The sequence below is a fragment of the Urocitellus parryii genome, chromosome 13 (genome assembly GCF_045843805.1).
Source record: "Urocitellus parryii isolate mUroPar1 chromosome 13, mUroPar1.hap1, whole genome shotgun sequence".
NCBI classification, from domain to species: domain Eukaryota; kingdom Metazoa; phylum Chordata; class Mammalia; order Rodentia; family Sciuridae; genus Urocitellus; species Urocitellus parryii.
In genome coordinates, this window is record NC_135543.1 from 49,775,467 (window position 1) to 49,796,021 (window position 20,555).

General features: G+C 32.9%; 1 protein-coding gene across 3 annotated transcripts in view; it reads right to left on the minus strand.

The window, feature by feature from the left end:
* Window positions 1-2,801: 2,801 nt before the first annotated feature.
* Yes1 (YES proto-oncogene 1, Src family tyrosine kinase) overlaps window positions 2,802-20,555 on the minus strand; it is a 66,435-nt gene continuing 48,681 nt past the window's right edge. For all 3 annotated transcript variants that reach the window (XM_077792163.1, XM_077792164.1, XM_077792162.1), the window contains exons 4-12: window positions 18,917-19,015; window positions 17,542-17,645; window positions 17,306-17,455; window positions 15,394-15,549; window positions 15,037-15,216; window positions 12,279-12,355; window positions 10,188-10,341; window positions 8,555-8,686; window positions 2,802-3,881 (exon numbers count right to left, since the gene is read on the minus strand). In XM_077792163.1, the coding sequence (XP_077648289.1) occupies window positions 3,673-3,881; window positions 8,555-8,686; window positions 10,188-10,341; window positions 12,279-12,355; window positions 15,037-15,216; window positions 15,394-15,549; window positions 17,306-17,455; window positions 17,542-17,645; window positions 18,917-19,015 (1,261 nt within the window). In that variant the 3' untranslated portion in view covers window positions 2,802-3,672. The remainder of the gene's footprint in view (window positions 3,882-8,554; window positions 8,687-10,187; window positions 10,342-12,278; window positions 12,356-15,036; window positions 15,217-15,393; window positions 15,550-17,305; window positions 17,456-17,541; window positions 17,646-18,916; window positions 19,016-20,555) is intronic.

The following is a 20,555-nucleotide window of genomic DNA, read 5'->3' on the forward strand; positions in this document are numbered from 1 at the left end:
TATAAACAATGCAATCCCAACCAATATCTCACCTGAATTTTTTTGGAATGTGAATAAATGAAGTCTATGCTTTATCAAGAATTTATCAGGATACCAAGATTAGAAAAAAAAAAAAGAAAAATGAATACAAAAGGGAAGCTGCCTTACTGATTATTCAAATGTACTACCCAGTGAAAGTAATTAGAGGTTATATGAATGGCAGAAATATTAAGTTAATTTGATAAAACAGATGTTGTAAATATGTATATATTCAAGGAAGGAACTCAAATGAGGTGTGAATAGATGAACCAATAGATTGGTGCTGGAAAAATTAATTATGTGGGAAAAAGTTGTTAGATCATAAAGACACATTTTAAACTTAAATAACTTCCACAAGAATTGAAATTTAAAAAACAAAATCATAAATTATAATATAAATGACATGAACATTTAATTTGGGGTGGATTAAGTGTTTTCTAGCATAATAAATAGCTTTGACAACATACAAATGTACAACTTAAATGTCAGAAAGTACATGTAAAATTAAAAGGCAAACAGCAAACTAGAAAACATCCTTAAGCTGAGGAACTATTACATATTACAAAAATAATGAATGTTTACTGAAGGAAGCATGTGTGCTGATTTAATGTTATTTTTTGAAAATCAGGAAAAAGGCCAATAACAATTTTAGATGACATGATAGTAATGGTAATTAACACAATTACAATACTGAAAAAACATAAATGCATTTGATTGGCCATTTATAATTATATAATTTTATTTTTGTTAAACCTGTAATAAAATAATTGCAAAACACACATGAATATACAGATTTTACATTTTTAGAAAATTAAGACCTTTACTGGTCAAAAGTGGTCATTCTGTATCCTTCACATAGGTTGTGAATAGCTTCACTCAAATTACTTAACATTTTTCTATGTAATACACTAACTGGGAATTGAATCCAGAGGTGCTTTACCACTGAGTTACATTCCCCAGCCCTTTTTATTTTTTATTTTGAGAAGGGATTTTGCTCTAAGTTGCTGAGGCTGGTCTTGAACATGCAATCCTCCTGCCTCAGCCCCCTAGGGTTGGTGGGATTTACAGGTGTTCCCCATGCTGGTACAATTTTAAAACAAGAAAATATTTGTAAAAATGTCACTCACCTGACATGGAAAACTAACCACATGGAATAGGTTCAGTAGTATTTTAAACTTAACAAAGAACTGATTTAACTCTGTTCAGGAATTACAAGTAATTGAACATTTTTTCCCCAATGGAAGAATAAATTCAGAACATATCAATTTTTAAAAAATTAATGAGAAATATGAACAGCAATTGAAAAGATGCATTCAACAAGAATTTTTATTTCATTTATCCACAAAACAATATTACAATACTTTATAAAAATATTAAGTTTTAGGCTACTATTCATTAAAAAAAGTGTTTGTGCTAGAAGGCTGTTTTTGCAAACTCCTTTTTTTTTTTTTGGTAAGGGTTATATTAAGACATTGAAGATGAAAGCTGTTGGAAAAAAATTTTTTCAAATGTACAAAACTGTTTTTCTTGGCAATTTAAAAATACATAACAATTTAAACTGAATACACATTAAGTTAGTGTTTTATCCTTACTATATAATTGTTATCATGAGGAACTATTTCATTTAGTTAAAATCTAATGAATACCATCAACTTCCTGGCTTATTTTTCTGATCAGAATTAGTACATGATTTTTGTTACCCTTTTTAAAATACTTAGAAAAATTACATCATAGTTCACATAAAGCCCTTTAAAAAACAAGTCACAGGTTGTAGATGTTAAGGATAATAATGAGGGCACTCTTCGCAGGAATGCCCTCTAGACACAGGGATTAATACTAAATAGGTTATGTAAACAGAAAACACAACCATAATTTTTAGTACCAGAACTATTGCCAACTTGCATGAAATTCATTTGTCACATTTTAAAATGATTTGAATTTGAACATATAAACCATGGCACAGAATTTTAAATTTAATGATTAAATCAGGTTAGGTGATGATAGTTAAAACTGAAAATATGGGAACCTGATACAGTGTTTTAAAGTGTAACTATAGTACAGTATTTCAAAATACAGATACTAGACTTCTACTTATCAGATTCAGTTTTTCCTTTGTTAGACTCTTTAGCCAGTAATGCTGCTATTGAAATTCATTCTTGGGAATTTTTTTACAAGTTAAAAAAAAATCAGCTTTATTTTGTATTTTCATTTCTGCACTTTACATGGGCAAAAACTGTCCCCTTTTAATGATTGTTATTGTGCAGAATAAATTTTCCTCCCCAAATCAACTATATTCTAAAAGGAAAAATTGATAATCATTAAGTATAATTAAAAAGAGATTTAAACATGGATTTGAAAACTCTAAAATTGTTCTGCATAAAAACTGTCACTAGAATTAGTGTGAAGCCTTAACTTCACTATTTTGAGGATGTAACTAACACTCACTTAATGTGTATGTTAAGAAAATTAGTTTTACAGTCATACCTTATAACTCTTGAAGTCTCAGAAACAGCTAAGTGAGGAGCTTTGAGTGCCAGCAAAGCCATTTTGCTACTCCATGACAACAGCATTAAATATCACATTCCACCCCTCTTCCTGTAAAACTTTCACATTTTCTTTTCTCATATTTCTTTTAAATACCTTTTCCTCTCTTAGTCTATATTCAATACAAGCAAAAGTGCGTTCAAGTCCCTGATCTAGTGATATTTTCTATTTGTGGCACCCATCACCGTAAGAACATATTAGCAAATCTTACAGTACCAAGTCTATTTTTAAAAATGGACTGCTTAAATTCTGGGTCTCACTTTTCATGCTAAAGATTAAAAGATTTCCCCTTCGATTGGATAATAAAATTTCAATTACATATTGCCTTTGGGAAAAAAAATGTAACTTTACAAAAGATGAGTTTACAGTTACTTTCATTTTCCTAAATGTGAATTATTTCAAAAATGAAGTGAGAAATTTCTTTTTCTACTTTCCAGTTCCATGAATCTGAGTATGAACATAGTGCATTAATGCTTTCAAATTCCACTGCTGAGGTCTAACATTTAATCAAGTTTTAGGTGTTAACCTTTTTGCTTTTGAAAATTATGGCCTATTTCCAAGCAAAAGGAGGCATATGTTAAGACTTATATCGACTGTTTCACATAGGAAAAAAAAAAAAAAAACTTTGAGAATAATAAACACAAGAAAGTCTTCAAAACTGGAATGGAATCATTTGGTCCCATGACGTTCCTTAATTTTAGATTTTACTATGGTATAAGATTTTACCTCTCAATTTTTGTCTATAACAATAAATAATTTTCTCTTTTAACAATCCGAGTTTGGCGAAGAAAAGAGTAGCCTTGTTGTGCTTCCTTACCATGCTATTACCCATACTGTTCAGTATATTATCCCTAGATTTTCTTTGGACCCTATAATAAGTTGGAAAATTCATCATTGGTACTTTAGAGTTTAACACTCAGGGGGAAAAAAAGTGGTTTTGTGCAACCATATCTGGAATTCCAGTTTACCATTAAAACATGCAGAGTGAAGATTTTCTTCTTTTGATTCCTGTACATAAAGTGAGGAATTCTACACAAGTCTTTACATTTTGGCAGATTTATGCATATAAAATAGGCTACTAGGATTATAATCCCCAGATTACAATCCAGATTATAAATTTTCTCCTGGCTGGTACTGTGGCTCTGTAGCAGTGAAGTAGTCTTCCAGGAAGGACTGGATATATTCAAATGTTGGTCTTTCATCAGGGTCCTTCTTCCAGCAAAGATTCATCAATTCATGCAGAGATTCTGGACAGCCTTGAGGGCAGGGCATCCTATATCCTCGTTCCACCTGTTCCAGCACTTCACGGTTTACCATACCTAACACACAACATTCAAACGTTAAAGAAAAAAAAAAAATCCTAAAAAAATGATCCTAACCATCACTAGCAAAACAGAACAAATCCCCTAACCACTAGCTGTATATCAAGGTATGTTAAGTTTATTTAGTAAAAGATTCTTTTAATAAAAAATACAATTTAGACATCCAGAGAAACTTAGAAAATGCTAATCTATATTTAAACATGTTCAATTTTTAATTCTGCCTAAAATTTTACTTTCAACACTAATTTCTTCAAAAGCCAATCCCATTTGGTTAATGAGAATTCAGGGTACCATTTTGAAGTAAGATAATTTCTGATATTAATGTTTAACAATGCCTAACTTGGGCACACTTGAAGAATGGAGGCCAGATGGTGTCTGAAAGAACTTTCAAATAGGAATTCCAAGAATTTCAGTCCTGGTTTTGCTAAATATACTAACTACATAATTATATTGAGTCACCTCCCTGAAACAGTTTCCCTTATCTCATATATCTGTTTGACTTTCTTCTTGTTATTACACACAGTTCCTTTCTTCTACTCCTTTGTAAACTTCCCTCTTCCACCACTGGCAACTCACCCCGTATTGGCAGAGGCTTGGCTGTCTCACCACGTCAGCAAACCCATCATTCCTCCTATCTCCCATATCACCCCCTCTTTCCTGCCTGTCCACAAGGCAAGCTATTCCTACAATATTAAACTGTCAGCAATGAGATTTTTCATAGACTATGTTTCCCTTAAAACAATGTAATGAGATTAAATTATTATCTCTATTTCTATTTTTAGTTATAATATGAGGAACAAGTGATTCTTTAAAAAACTTTAAAAAAATATTAAAAGAAACTGCATAACTATTACTTTGGGGTCCAACACTTGAAAAAGAAGTTTTCTGTGATTTTCATCTAGGTAAGCAGATTTTAATAACTGAAATCCACTATATTTTACCCAACACAGAAATATAAGCAGAAGTTTTTTGGGAGGAGGAGAAAAGGAGCAGGTACTTAACATTCAATGAGGGCTTACTTATAATTGGTGAACTTTTCCCCCACTTCTATGCTTTTTTAAAAATTTTATGCTTAACAGATTGTTAAGATTAATCAATCTAAATAAGCCTGAACCTATACAAAAGTAACCTTCCATTACCAATAATTCTTTTTTTGTCAAGTGCTAAAGAGTAAACCCTGGACCCTGCTCCTGCTAAGCATGTACTCTTACCATTAAGTTATATCCCCAGCCCTAATTATCAATAAACTCTTTCATTCAAAACTTTACCCTTCAGAATTTTCTGACAATCACAACTAATGAATTATTTTATGACAACAGTTACATAAGTACAATATGGCAGAAATGGCCTCTGGTAGAAATACTATCATCTTCAGGGGCCTGGGATTGTGGCTCAGAGGTAGAGCGCTCACCTAGCATGAATGGGGCAGGGTTCGATCCTCAGCACCACATAAATATAAAATAAAGACATTGTGTCCACCTATAACTAAAAAATAAATATAAAAAAAGAAATACTATCTTCAGGAAGATAATTATTTCCTGTAAAGGAATTTCTGAATTTCATAATGAAATACAACTCCCCGAACATAGCACAGAGTTCTTTCTCCCTGATATCTCAGTAAAAAAAGGAGATAGGAAGATTCTAAGATTGTTAATACTTAAAAGGAAATATTTAGCACTCTGTCAATAAATTTAAATATTTCATACTTGTTTGCCTTTGCCATGGTTTATTACTATCCTACAACAAGACTAGCAAACAAGCTGTCACTTTACAATGAACAGTCTGCTTTGAGAAGAGCCTGCAATGGATCGGTCTGTGCTACACGTGAATCCTCTTCAAATCATCCAAGACAATGATGCTTATATAGTGTCTTTTGCTTCTTTTTAAAGGCTGGCAGGCTCAGAATTGGGGTGTAGCTCAGTGGTAGAGAAAGTCCTCAGCATGCACAAGACCCTACGCTGATCCGAAGCACCATCAAAAAAAAAAAAAAAAAAAAAGATAATCTACAAATTGTATTTGGATTTTTGTCTGAACATTTAACCAGGATATCCCAACCATATTAATTTTTTATTATGTATTTTGTAGCTATGTAGTCAGCTGCAAACTCATTTTGGATTTTTATTCTTCCCTGTTGACCCTTTTCTCATCATGAATGCCCCTTTCTATCTCTACTAATATTTCTTGCCTTAAAGTCTACTGCTACACAGGCTTTCTTTTGCTTAGCATTTATTTGCACAGTATATTTTTTTCTGTCCTTTAAAATCCAGTCTTATCTGTCATTTAATTAAAATGTTTAGTGTACTTACAAGTTATGTAATTATGGACATAGGTAGTTTTAATTTTACCATTCTGTTATTTATTTACTTTTTTTCCCATCTATTTTTTCCTCTCTTGCTTTATATTTTGAGCAAGCAAGCAGTTTTCATATTTCCTTTTTACCCTCTTCTTCTAGCTTTTGTTTGGAGCTAGGAATTGAACCCAAGGCCTGGTGCATGCTAAATAGTACTCCATTACACCCTAGTCCTTTTCCTAGCTTTTTCCTTTACCTTTTCTTATTATATTAGTGGTCACTGTCAAGATAACATTTCTTTGGTTTATTATTCTTCATTCTAAATAAATACTTTGATGCTTTCCAAACAATGAAAGAAACTTAGAAGAGTCACCTGTTATTCCTTTACCTCTGCCCTGCCCCCTGTCTTCTGTGTGGTCATAGAATGTATTTTTTCATGCATTATAAAATCAGAAAGATACTTTTATTGTTGGTGTTTTAGATCAGCAGTTTTCAAATACTTTGAAGCCATCATTTCATTCTTTCCTGGTTTCCATATCCTGACAGAGTTAGCTACTGTGTAGATAATATACCACACATCTCTATGACTGTTTGGCTTTGATTTTAAAATTTGATCATGATATAATTATTTGAAGTTCATTGAGTTTATTTTATTTTATCCTGCTTAAGAATGACTAAATTTATTAAATTTGTGGGTTGTGTCACCCCCCTGCACTATCAGATTTATAAAGTTTTTGGCTATTATTTTTTCAAAAATTGTTCTTCCACTTTTTCTCTCATCTCCTTCTGGGACTCCAATTACATATAAATTAGACCTGATATTTCACTATGCCCCACTTTATTTCATTCACTTTGTTCTATTTTTTCCAAGCAGTTTATCTATGCATTACTTTGGATATTTTATATTAATGTACCTTCAAATCTACTAATCTTGTCTTCTATGTCCATCTAATGTGTTTTTAATTTCATAGATACAGTACTGAAATTTCCATTTGAATATATATGAATTCCAAATGAAACTACTTAACATGCTGTATTTTTTCCTCCAACCATATTGCATGTAGAGAAAGCAGAGCTAGATTTTATCTAGTGTTATGATTTTACCAACAATACTGAGAAAAGGCAAAGGAAAAAAAATTGTAAATGTAAGGCAGAGATTATAATGCTTGACCATGAAATTTAAGGGGTATAAGGGATAGCTACCGGTGGTAGACTCAATGGATTGAATATCCTGGTAGTATGAAGAAATTTCTATGGTTGAGGTAGAGACAGCTGGCAAGATGTAAGTTGACAGTAGACATATTAAACTGCAATTGAGAGGTGAGCAGTTACTGGTTATGTTAAACCTTTAAGGTATGAATAGTGAGAAGATTACAGAGGAGGAGGAGGAGAGTTTAAGCTGCAAGAGACTAGGGCAACTGACATATGTATTAAGATGGCCATGAATTAAAGTATGAATGGAGTTTTAATAGAAAGAGTGATGGGGAGTCAGTATTAAGTGAGGAGAACTTGAATGGTATCAGCAAATAATAGCAAAAAGGGAAAAGTGGGAGATAAAATTTGATGGCATTAGCTCTAAAGTTGAAGATATTAGAAAGGAAGGATATATACGTAAAACCCATAGGAGTAGCATAGCTATTTTTCCTGAAGATTGGATTTTATATACTTTCACTCTCAACTATTAGAATATTTCAGTAGAAAAGTTTAAGAGGCAACAGAATAAACAAATATTCAATTGTCACTGAATTTCAAATAAGCTAAAATTTCCTCTTACCCCAAAAGCTTATTTTTAAGAGACAGCCATTTTAATTTTTTCTCCTTTAGTAATGACAGATACATTTATTGTCAAAAAAGTCTATTGAAGAAAATAGGGCAAATATATACAAAAATACATCAATCACACTAATAGAAAAGAACAATTACCTGGGGTACAGCAGGATATTTGTGATATGCTTCTGATCTGAGATAATGGTATGGATAAAAGGCACTTGTGGAAAACATTCTAAGGAGAAAGCTAAGATGGACCTCAGGCACACCTCCCCTGCCCTATCTCAGGATTGTGACTCTTATGGTTGCTGTCCATCCAATGCCAAAATAAACAGATGGGGACTTGGAAAAGGAGAAATAAAGATCCTCCCTTTATGTTTCAGCTCCTGACATACTCCTATTAAAGTCGTGATGGGCTGGGTGTGGTGGTGCATGCCTATAATCCAAGAGGCTTGGGAGGCTGAGGCACTAAGCAACTTAGCAAGATCCTATCTCAAAAAATAAAAAGGGCTGGGGATGTGGTTCAGTGGTTAAGCACTTCCAGGTTCAATCTCTAGTTTTAAAAAAAAAGCCACCGATGGGATAACCAAGAGCAAATGAGATGCAAACTTGCCTGGATATGGCACTCTCCCCTTTGTTACCAATTCTGTCTGTAGAATTCCGAATGACCACACGTCAGACTTTATTGTAAATCGACCATACAGTGCAGCTTCAGGAGCCGTCCATTTGATTGGAAATTTTGCACCTAAAAACATATTGGCAATCTTGTTTAACTGTTTATTAAAAGTCTATCTTTGTGTCTTTGTGGGCTGGGGATACAGCTCAGTTAGCAGAGTGCTTGCCTTGCATGCACAAAGCCATGAGTTCAATCCCTAGCACAAAAACAAACAAATAAATAATTTTTTAAAAATCTACTTTTGTAACTATAGTAAAAGCAGTGCTAATCCTTTGTCAATATCCTTACTATATACATCATCAGTGTCAAATTCTAACAATAGAAGAGACATGAGGAAAACTCTTTAATTTTTGAAATTTATATTAAAATGAATCACATTTCTTCCTTATAGTACTGATTTAAAAAAGGAAGTTAGTGGAAGGAACAGAACATCATTCAAGAAAATACAGGTAGAGGCTCTAGTAAGTAAAAAATATGGATCATAAAATTTGTAACTTTTAAGTTCAGTCTGGCACCCAGCAGTTCTTCTAATTATGTGCTGATAAAGGAATATTTTATTAGATTCTAATGGCTACTGATTTTCAACCATAGTTTCTTTTCAATTTTATAATATATTTCTGGAAAATTTTATTGTGCCATCACTTTTAAAAGCTCACATTAATTTACTCCAATATTTAGTGCATACTTTTATGCACAGGCATTATACTAATCATTATGGGTACATTAAAACATGAATTTATAATGTTAATAATGTTAATGTTATAATGTTAATAAGTTTATGGGTATCTTGAAGTTACTTATACATGTATGCATAGCAGTATAAAATAAGTTCTTTAGATTGTTTGGCAAACAGAAGATCAGTTTTCACTAGTACAATCACAAAGGTCTTATTAAAAGATGCTATTGGGGGTCCTGTACAGTACAAGATGTTTAGAGGCCTGGCCTCTACTCACTAGATGCCAATAGCAGCCTCCACATTGTAACAGCCAAAAATGTCTACAGACATTGTTGGATGTCTCTTGGGGCTGGAGAGTGACTGTCCCTTGATTGAGAACCATTAAGCTAAGGTAAGAGTTTCAAAATTCATGAAGTTTGTTAAAGAAAAGAAAGAAATTTTTAAAAAAAAATTTATTTGTTGATATGCTAAAATAAATGTAAAGAAGCTATTATTAATTATACTTCAAATGCAAAGAACACCTAGCCAAATCCTTGCAGGAAATAACTATCAAAAAATCACAGCAGTAGGGCTGGGGATGTGGCTCAAGCGGTAGCGCGCTCGCCTGGCATGCGTGCAGCCCGGGTTCGATCCTCAGCACCACATACAAACAAAGATGTTGTGTCTGCTGAAAACTGAAAAATAAATATTAAAAAAAAATTCTCTCTCTTTAAAAAAAAATCACAGCAGTATTCATTATATATAATTTTATGAATAAAATCAATGTTTTTGTGACTCTTCTGAGAGGACCTGTAATTATTCTTACTCCATAAAACTGCATATTAAAAAGAGTTTTAAGTGAGAAAAAAAACAAAAGACAATAGATTACAAGCATTTAAATAAAAGTACTCTTACCTTGTCTTGCTGTGTATTCATTGTCTTCAATTAATCTTGCTAAACCAAAATCTGCTATTTTGCACACAAGATTTTCTCCTACAAGAATATTAGCAGCTCGAAGATCTCGGTGAATATAGTTCATTCTTTCAATATATGCCATACCATCAGCAATCTTGGAAAGGAAAAAACAGATACATACAAAACATGATGCAGAAGGAACCAGGGAGAAGATAATTTTGGTTAATGTTTAATAGATCACTGGAAAATCATATATCTCAAAAGGAGATGATAGTAACAGGCATATTACTTAGGAGCTAGTAGGTAAAATAGAAAACACTATAATAAAAAAGCAGGCTAAATCCAGCTTTTAAAAATTGGACACATCCCCAGCACAACCACCAAAAAACCCACCAAAAATCTAACACCTTTTTTGAGGGCACCACTCAGTGTATCCAGTAACCATTAGCAGCTCAATGTCCTAATGTCTTCCTGTGTCAGTGGTTGGGAGAAAAGATAAGACACAGGGTTATTTAGAACTTCTGGATAAAAGTCTATCAAAGTTCACATCAGGCACAGCCTGTCCTGTAAGCACAGGTGGAAAACAGTAAACGAGCTTGCAGCCTAACGGTGGCCTGCAATCTGTTTTTATATTGCCAGAGAACTAAAAATGGTTTTTGTATTTTTAAAGAGTTGTAAGGAGGAGGAGGATGGGGTCTGACAGAGATTGTATATGGCTCCTAAAACCTAAAACATGTACCTGACTTAAAAAAAAAAAATACCCTAACACAGAGTATCCAGAAGTTTTAACCTCATGGCCTGGCATATGCCAGTGTTATATGTATAGTTCCTCTGTATAAAGTTCCTCTAAACTGCCAGATTCTGTGGCCATGTGGAAGCTCACTGAGAAGTAAAAGCTGCATTACCAGTTATGTCAACTGAGTTCAATAAAAGGCCCTTCAAACACCTATAACATATCTGATTAGAAACATTACACTTTAATAAAACAAAAAATTCAGAAGAGTTAAAAAAGATTTTTTTTTTTTTTTTTGTACCAGGGACTGAATCCAGGAGTGCATATTAACCATTGAGCTACAATCCCTAGACCCTTTTATTTTGAGATTGGGTCTCCCTAAGCTTTTGAGGTTGGCTTTAAACTTGTGATCTTCCTGCCTCGGCCTCCTGATTCAATGGGATTATGTGTGTACTACTCTGTCTAGCCTAAAGAGACTCATTCTTTTTTTTTTTTAATATATATATTTTTTTTGTAAGGAGCATGATATTTAGATGTTTTTTACTTTTTTTTTTTTTAAAGTTGTAGATGGACACAGTACCTTTATTTATTTATTTTTATGTGGTGCTAAGGATTGAACCCAGGGCCTTACACGTGCTAGGCGAGCGCTCTACCACTGAGCCATAACCCCAGCTCAAAAGACTCATTCTTAATAGCATATTACCATTTTAATTCTTGTTTAGGACCATAGTAAATAAAAAATTCAGCATACACTTTAGATTTCTAATATTTTCTTTGGAAGAGCACTCATCCATTTTAATTTTCTTGCTTTTTTTTTTGTACTGGAGATTTAACCCAGGGCAATTTACCACTGAGCTACATTCCCTGAATCCTTTTAATTTTTTCATTTCGAGACAGGGTCTCACTAAGTTGCTGAGAGGTTCACTAAATTGCGAAGGCTGGCCTGGATCTTGTAATCTTCCTGCCTCAGCCTTGGGAGTTACTGGGATTACAGACATGAGCTACCATGCCCAGCCATTTTAATTTTCTCAGATTTATCTGTTGAAATATAAATAGATTTTGTATCTGTGAAAACGCTTTCTAAACGGTCATACTATATGGGATAGCACTGAACTGGGAGTTCCATAGCTAGTTTTAATATGTTCTGCTATGAACAAGTTTTGTAAATTTTAAATCCCTCTGGTCTTTAGATACTATATTATTTGTAATACTAGGAGCTCACGCTGGATTATCTCCAACGTTCCTTTCTGTTCTAAAATTCCTTTACTTTTCTACATAAACTGTATTATTTAGGTAAGATTATTCTACATTTTAAATGTTAACTTTCAATTCAAGTTGATATATCTATATGCAAATACCTGAGCAGCCATATCGACCAGCTGTGGAAGCTTCAAATATTTTCCATCTCCTTCCTTAAGGAAATCTAATAAACTTCCTGTAAGAGACAGTGAAATATCCATGGAAAATAAGTAGATTTTACATTAAGATTGACATAAATATTCCTCTACCCCCAAATAACCAAACTCTAACAAAATTTCTCAACTTTTTATTTTAAAAAGTTTCTTTTGTAGTTTTGAAATTTCTGAATAATTACCTCAAAGATTCTAGAAAAGACCCCTAAACTGAAATTTATTATCTCTTTATAACACATGAAAAAAAGGAAAAATGTACCATTTTCCCTTTCCCTACAGAAAATGTCATCAAATTGGTGTCATTCTTTCCTGCTTTGATCAAGATTCTAAGTTTTATACCCCAAAATATATTTTTTAAAAAATACTTTTTCAGTTGTTGATGGACTTTATTTTATTTATTTTTATGTGGTTCTGAGGATCGAACCCAAAGCCTCACATGTACCAGGCAAACACTCTATCACTGAGCCACAGCCACAGCCCTTAAAAAATATAACATTTTAAATCAATATGATTCAAGAATTCAGATATGGTTATAACTAAATAAAGGCAGCTAAATGAGCTGCTGTGGAAGTGCTGGCTTGACCAATGTCTCTTAATTTTAGCAGAAATTATAATGGAACAGCAAAATACTATGAATACAGCAAAGTGAAAAGCCAGGAAGAAATGTCTATTTGTTGCCTCTATCACTAGTTAAAAACATAGACATGCTTCAATTTAGTAAAGAGAAACCATCAGACAAATCCAAACTAAGATTTATTTTATAAAACATAAAATTGTATTGTTTTCTTAAATAACAATGCTGTGAAACAGAAAGTCAGAGGAATGGCTCCAAGCTCAAGGAGACAAAGAGAAATTACAACTGAATGTAACAAATGGCCAGGAGATAGGAAAAAGAAATTCCAAGTAATGGAAATAAGGAATGAAAAAAATCTATCTGTCCAAAACAGTGGGTTTACACTGGAGCACATAAGGCAATGAGTCTGGATGTATTATAGGGGCCAACTGCTAAGCTAAAAACCAAAATGGGGAATTTCTGAGTTTTAAAACTAGAAAGGACTTTTGTTATCTTGTATTCTTAACCTCTTACCTAGAAATAATCCTAAACTAGTGATCTGACAACACAGAATTTTAACATGTTCTCAAAATTAAATAATTTGTAAAGTAATACAGAGATAAATGAACCATTAGCTTTACTTCCATTATATTTCTTTTGTTAGCAATGTCTTGGTTTAAATTTCTTCCTTATCCCTTTCTCCTTTGTCTTCTAGTTCAACCAGAGTACTCTTTGAAAAGGTATACTTGGAAGCTGTTTACAGTAGAAACTCTTCCCAAAGAGAGCCATGAATTATTGGGTTTAGGTATGTTTTGACTATCAATTAACAGGCTATGTCAGTTTGTTTCAGTCCCTTTTGAGAAAAAAAAAAATTCCTATAGCAAATATGTATCTTGTTGTTGCCCTTGTTACCACTAGAGGGAACTATATCATTGGTCAAGGTAGACTATGGAGAGGGTAACATAACCCGTGCAGTTATTTAGTTTGACTCAAGAGAGTAAAAAAATAAAATAACTTAAAAAATAGATCAAGGGCTGGGGTTATGGCTTAGTGGTAGAGTGCTTGCTAGCACGTGTGAGGCACTGGGTTCAATCCTCAGCACCACATGAAAATACATAAATAAAATAAAAATATTGTGTCCATCTACAACTTAAAAGAAAAAAAAAAAAGATCAAATTCAAATGGGTAAAAATTGAGCCAGTAAGCATACTTGCAGATTTACTGGTCCTTCTTCTAAAGCATCAGTAGCCTAGGGATGAAGAGGAAAGAACATCAACTTTCTTTTCTCTTTTTCTTGGCCATAACTAGCTCTGTTACAGAAGATCTCACCTTGTGGTCTGTGTTTGAAAGATGGAGAAACTGCAGTTGACAGTAGTGGAGAAAAGAAGTTTCTAGGAGTCCTGAGTATACAGACTGTGTTTACATTAAAACAAATTTCCTTTAATTTTACCTTTTTTCTTTGCTTTAGTACTACCTGAATATCAATCTGATTTTATCATTTTAACTCAGTTTGCATATTTTGTTGTATATTTTGTTTTTTCCTTCAGTCAAATCTACTTTCATTTATTTTTATGTGGTGCTGAGTGTCCATCTACAACTAAAAAACATATTTAAAAAAAAAAAAAACACCTACTTTCAAAATAAATTCAAACTGCCTAGTCATCCTTTACAACTTTGTAAATCCTCCGGAATAACTGGAACTAACCACTATTTCATTAACAAAGTGTCACATTTTTTGGGGCATGGTGGCACATGCCTGTAATCCTAGCAATTTGGGAGGCTCAGACAGGAGGATGGCAAGTTCAAGGCCAGCCTGGACAACTTAGTGAAACCCTGTCTCAATTAAAAAAAAAAAAAGAGAGAGAGACAGAGAAAGAAAGAAAATAAAAGAAAAAAGGGTGTGTGTGTGGGGGGGGTGTGCTGGTAATATAACTCTAGTAGTAGAGCATTCCCGAGTTCAATCCCCAGACTAGCAAACAACAACAACAAAACCAAAGTGTCCCATTTCTCTTTTCAAATGCTTCCAAAAATAATCATAAATTAGAAAGTACTATGCAATTAGACTCCACTTGTATAAAAACTGAAATGAATGATTCTTTTGTAAAGAAGTTACCAACATGAATATTCCAAGAGACACTAATATACACTTACCTTTTGACATAAATTCAGTGACAATGTAAATTGGTTCTTCAGAAACAACAGCATAGAGTGGAACAAGTTTATCATGTCTTAATTTTTTCATTATCTGAGCTTCTTGAAGAAAAGCTTCTGGCATCATTGTACCTGGTTTTAGTGTTTTGATTGCTACTTTTGTGGTTCCATTCCATGTTCCTAGAGAAACAATACCTCTTACTATTTTAATCAATATTTTAAGGGATTTTAGAACAAATTTCAATGAATAGCAATTATATTACATATTTAATATTGTATATATATTTTTGTAATAAAATTGTGGCACTTTAATCTGTGGCTAAAAATTGACAAAAACCAAAAATTCAGGCTTCTTACCCATCCACACTTCACCAAAACATCCTTGTCCTAGTTTAACCTCTAGTCGCAAAGATTCTCGAGGGATTTCCCAAGCATCCTTTGCTAGACCTTGAGTCTGGGGTTTCACAGTTGGACACACGGTTGTTAACTTGTGGCATAAACCATCAGCATGTTCTAGATAAACGAATAAAACTACAATGTAAAATGAATTATGTATAAAAATTAAGCTACAGAGTATATAAATGCTTAAAAAGGGCTCATAAATTATAGAAAAACTGTCATCAGTTTTTCTCTAAAAACAAAAAGGAAGTTGTCTACAAGAAGCAAAAAAAAAAAAAAACTCACATATAAGAAGTGAAACATTTTGTTAAATATATTTTTATGTTATTGTTTACTGAATACTTATGCTCTAGCTATTGTGTTAATTTGGCTCTTTATAAATCGCTCATAAAAATGAAGCTTGGGAAATTTAGGAAACTTTCTCAAGGTCCCACAGTTAGTAAGTGATGGGATTCAAAGCCAGGTCTGTCTACCTCCAAATTTCTGATTTAACAAATGGGATTTATTTGATCCCTAAGAGAATGCTTTTATTAATTGTTATTTCTTTTTGTTTTGTTTTTTTCCTGGAGATTGAACCCAGCACTTTACCACTGAGTCACATCCCTAGCCCTTTTATATTCTGAAACAAGGTCTTGCTAAATTGCTTAAGGCCATAATAAATTGCTGAGGGTGGCTTTAAACCAGCAATCCTCCTGCCTCAGCCTCCCAAGCCATGGGGATTACAGCTATGCACACCACTGTTCCCAGCAGGAAAAAAATCACTTAGTGAACTGAATTTTGAATAAGAGAGCCACAAATGTAAGGAACTTCAGATTTATAATGGCTTGATCTGTGCATCTTTCTCATACAGTCTTTCTTATTGTAAATAAGACATGTTTCCTCCCATTCTCATCGAGAATGGTTACCAACCACACAAATTTTCTATTCTAGCAAGGGCAATTATGTGTTGGCACTGCTTGGTAACATATTTGATTGATGTCAAGACTGCTGATTGACTTGGTAGACTCAGTTTATAGTTACCTGTCATTGAAGAAGATATTACCATGGAAACTTTCCCTCCTCCAGTACTAATCATTTAAAGACTTAGATGTATTTACATAATGAATTGATAATGAAAAATTCTGAGACACAAGACTCAATTGAATATTTCCAAAATCTTTGAAAGACAAGAATATCTATAGTTGCCACAGGTTAATCTTCTAAGAAAAATATACCTTCAGACCATATTTTATTGGGTTTATATTCTAGGAAATCTTAGGAGATCAGCCGCTGAAGGGGAAGGTAATCCAAGAGGATATGTGATACAGCTTTTTGTGTCAAAGTGTTTAGCTTTAGCTACTTACCTGTGTTTATAAATAAAATATTTGCTTTTATATTTTTCATTTATTTTCATAATATATTTTGGGGGAGGGGGAACTGGGCATTGAACTCAGGGACACTCAACCACTGAGACACACCCTATTTTGTATTTTATTTAGAGACAGGGTCTCACTGAGTTGTTTAATGCCTCGCTCTTGGCTGAGGCTGGCTATGAACCCACTATCCTCCTGGTCTCAGTCTCTGGAGCTGCTGGGATTTAAGGCATGTGCCACTGCACCCAGCCTCAAAATGTATTTGTACATTATGAAATGGAACTCCACTGTAAAAACTATGCTTGTAAGATATAAAAATTTCAACGACAGTCTGATTTTAGCACACTATCCAATAACCCAATTCAGATACTAAGAACTACCTATTCTCATTTTAAAACTAGAATACTAACATACACTGGGCACATACTGTGTATAAAGTAGTAGTATGCTAACCCTTAAGAGAGATGAGGACATGAATTTCGTTCTCATACAACAGAGCATGAGGAAATAATTTTTACCTGTGTAGTGTTTCACCAATTTCTGCAGAGTGTCAAATTGTGCTCTGGTTGTTATATAGTAGCCACCATTGTCAAGTTTCCTAATTTTGTAGTGTTTCACATTGTCACCCCTTACTTCATCCCAATCACGAATAGAGAGGGAATAAGCACCTGGGAGGAAGAAAATAAATGCTTATTATATCTTTCTTAAAATACTGGACAAACAAAATTTTATATTAATATAATAGTAATCATACCTTTAGTGGTTTCACTTTCTCTTACTAAGAATATGCCTCGTTGATTGCCAGGATTCAAAAGTAATCTTTCAGCATCTTTTCTCCCCATTTTGCCAAAATACCATCTAGAAAAAAATTAATGATGTTTTGAGTTGGGAAGGTTTGAAGGTCAGAAAAATTATATTCACAAATAAATAAGAGTGAAATGGGATAGGAGAGATGACAAAGAATAGCTACAGAACATGCTTAGGATATAGTAAAACATAATTTTTTATTTATTAAAGAAGAATTTACAAATATCACTGTTAAAATATCTAATAGTATTTCCATGTACTGACTACTCAACATGTCACTGGAACTCTACCTGGCAGTCACGGAAACAGCAAATGGAGAAAGACAGCAAATAACAGATCTTTTCTGTCAGTGACACATACAGGTAGGAAGAACAGAAGTTGTTCTCTGATAACATGTGATCACCTGTATTGATAAGCTCTAAGTATATAATACTCAAATTATGAGGAACTCTAATTTCATATGAGTTTGATTTAATAAAGTTTAATGAATAAAAATGACAATCTTTGCTATGAAAAGACTCACAGAACAGTAAAGAAGGCAAAAGAACAAAAGTAACAAATGTTATAGTAAAAACAGTTATTGAGGCAAATGTTAATGAAACAAACAAGTATTGATAACCCCTAGCTATATGCAAGACACTGTGTTAACTGTTGTAATATGAAAAAGAGGTTATTATTTATGGATCCCAGAAAAACTAGTTGGACCAAAAAAGTAATATGTCATTGAAACTGACTTCTAACATTTTAGAAGTTGTAAGAATAGTACACAGAACTCCCAAGTTCCCCAGCTGTTAATATTTTACTTTGTTATATTCTTTATTTCCCACCTTCCTTTATATGTTGGGTGCATGTGTTTACATCTTTTTTCCCCTTTGAACTGACTGAATGTTGCCAAAATGCTGAATCATTACCCTAAATACTTCAGTGTATGCTTTGTAGAAGACAAGGATACTGTCCTACATAACCACAATGCAAATACCTAAATCAAGAAGTTAAACACTGAAACAATCTCCTCTCTGAGGTAAATTTTGAAGAAAGTCTGCAGAATATGAAAAGGGCTAGATAATTTTAAAAACTAAGTGGAAAACTAAAGGAAAAAGACAAGGCATAAAAATATGATTAATTAAGATTTACTCAGGATACCAATCTAAGCAGATATTACAGCATTAATTATGAATTCTCAAGTAACATCTATTAATGATACATTAGCTGTATTAAGACTGGTACGTAATTGTGTGTGTGTAAAATTGTGGCTAAGTAGAATGTGCATTAAAACATTTTAAAAATCAAAATAATCAATAAAATATGAAGTACTGCCATACTCTTCTGCCTGAATGGAATCTGCAGGCGCTACATAATTGCTAGGGATGTAACCATTCTTTCCTGTAGCAATTGATCTTGCTTCCCACCAGTCTCCTTCCCTGAAACACATAAAACAACAATTACCACAACGTATAATATATTGCGCTTTCTTATTTCAAGTAAATGAGAAATATAACTTCCATTTTTCTACTTATGCATTCACTTGATCAAGAATTAAACTCAACATTGTAAAAGAACATTTTAAAAATAAGTTAAATGAATTAAGGAAATTAAGACTAAGCAAAAGTATAATTAGATACTACTACAATAAATCAACAACAAAAGCCCCAAACACCATATACTAAAAATTCAATTATAGTATCTTTTTTTCCTCTTCATAATTCTTTCAAGCTAAGACAATAAACTATACTGAACTAAGTAGTTTTGAATAAACTTTCAAATTATTCATCTTTGGCTGAATTTCTTAAGAGCTTGAGATAATTTGCTTACCATAATACTCCCCAATTTAAGGTACAAACTTAGTGGTTTTTAATATATTCATAGAGCTGTATAGCCATTACATAATAAATTTTAGAATATTTTTTACCACCACAAAAAGAACCCCAATACTTATGAGTAACCCCAATACTTATAAGTATTGGCAACCACTTAACTGCTGTCCATCTCTATGGATATGAATATTGTGGGCATTTCATATAAATGGAATGATTTATGTGGTCTTTTGTGACTGGCTTTTCACTCAGCATATATTTTTTTCAAGGTTAATCTATGTTTTAGCACATATCAATAGTTCTTTTTTGTTGTTGAATGCTTTTCTTTTTAACAGTACACAAAATTGTAATGTTCTTGTTTTAGTCATTTTAGAAAAAAAATTATGAGGCATGAGCACTCCTTGTAGAAAAGCAATTAATAATAAACAATAGTAAAAAGCTCAATTTCTAGAAAAATGTTATCTAAAAATAATTCAATATACTCAAATTAAGTCACAATTCAGAATATGAGAACTATATGGTTTGTGGTATAAAAACCTTGACTGTTACAAAAGTAATATGAAAAGAACAAATATTAGTCTCTAATAAGGATGATGTACATGGCATTCACTACTTAAAATTAAATGTAGGGATAGGGTTGTGGCTCATTGGCAGAGCGCTTGCCTAGCATGTGTGAGGCACCACTGACCAAAAAAAAAAAAAAAAATTTTTAAAAAAGATTAAATGTATTTTTTAGACCAAAATTTTAAAAATATTCATTGATTTTGCTCTCAAAAACTGAAATGGAAAGCCCTTTGGTAATTCAAAAATTTACAAACTCGTACATTTGGTTTTTGGTTTTCTAGTACGTTAATTATTTTGAAACATACAAACAGAATTGTATTTGATCCTGATAAGCAATCATGATTCATATGAACTGAATACCTACTGAGTGATAGATGTCACTCAGGATGTGTGGAAAAAAGGTAAAAAGACAGTCCTTAAATTTAAATAACTCAGTCTAGAGTGGGGTTTTGCAGCCTCAATAATACTGACATTTTGGATTTGATAAATCTTTGCTGCATGCATAGTAGGATGTTTACCAATATCACTGGCCTCTACTTCGTAGATGACAGTAGCAACACCCTGATGACAACCAAAAATATTT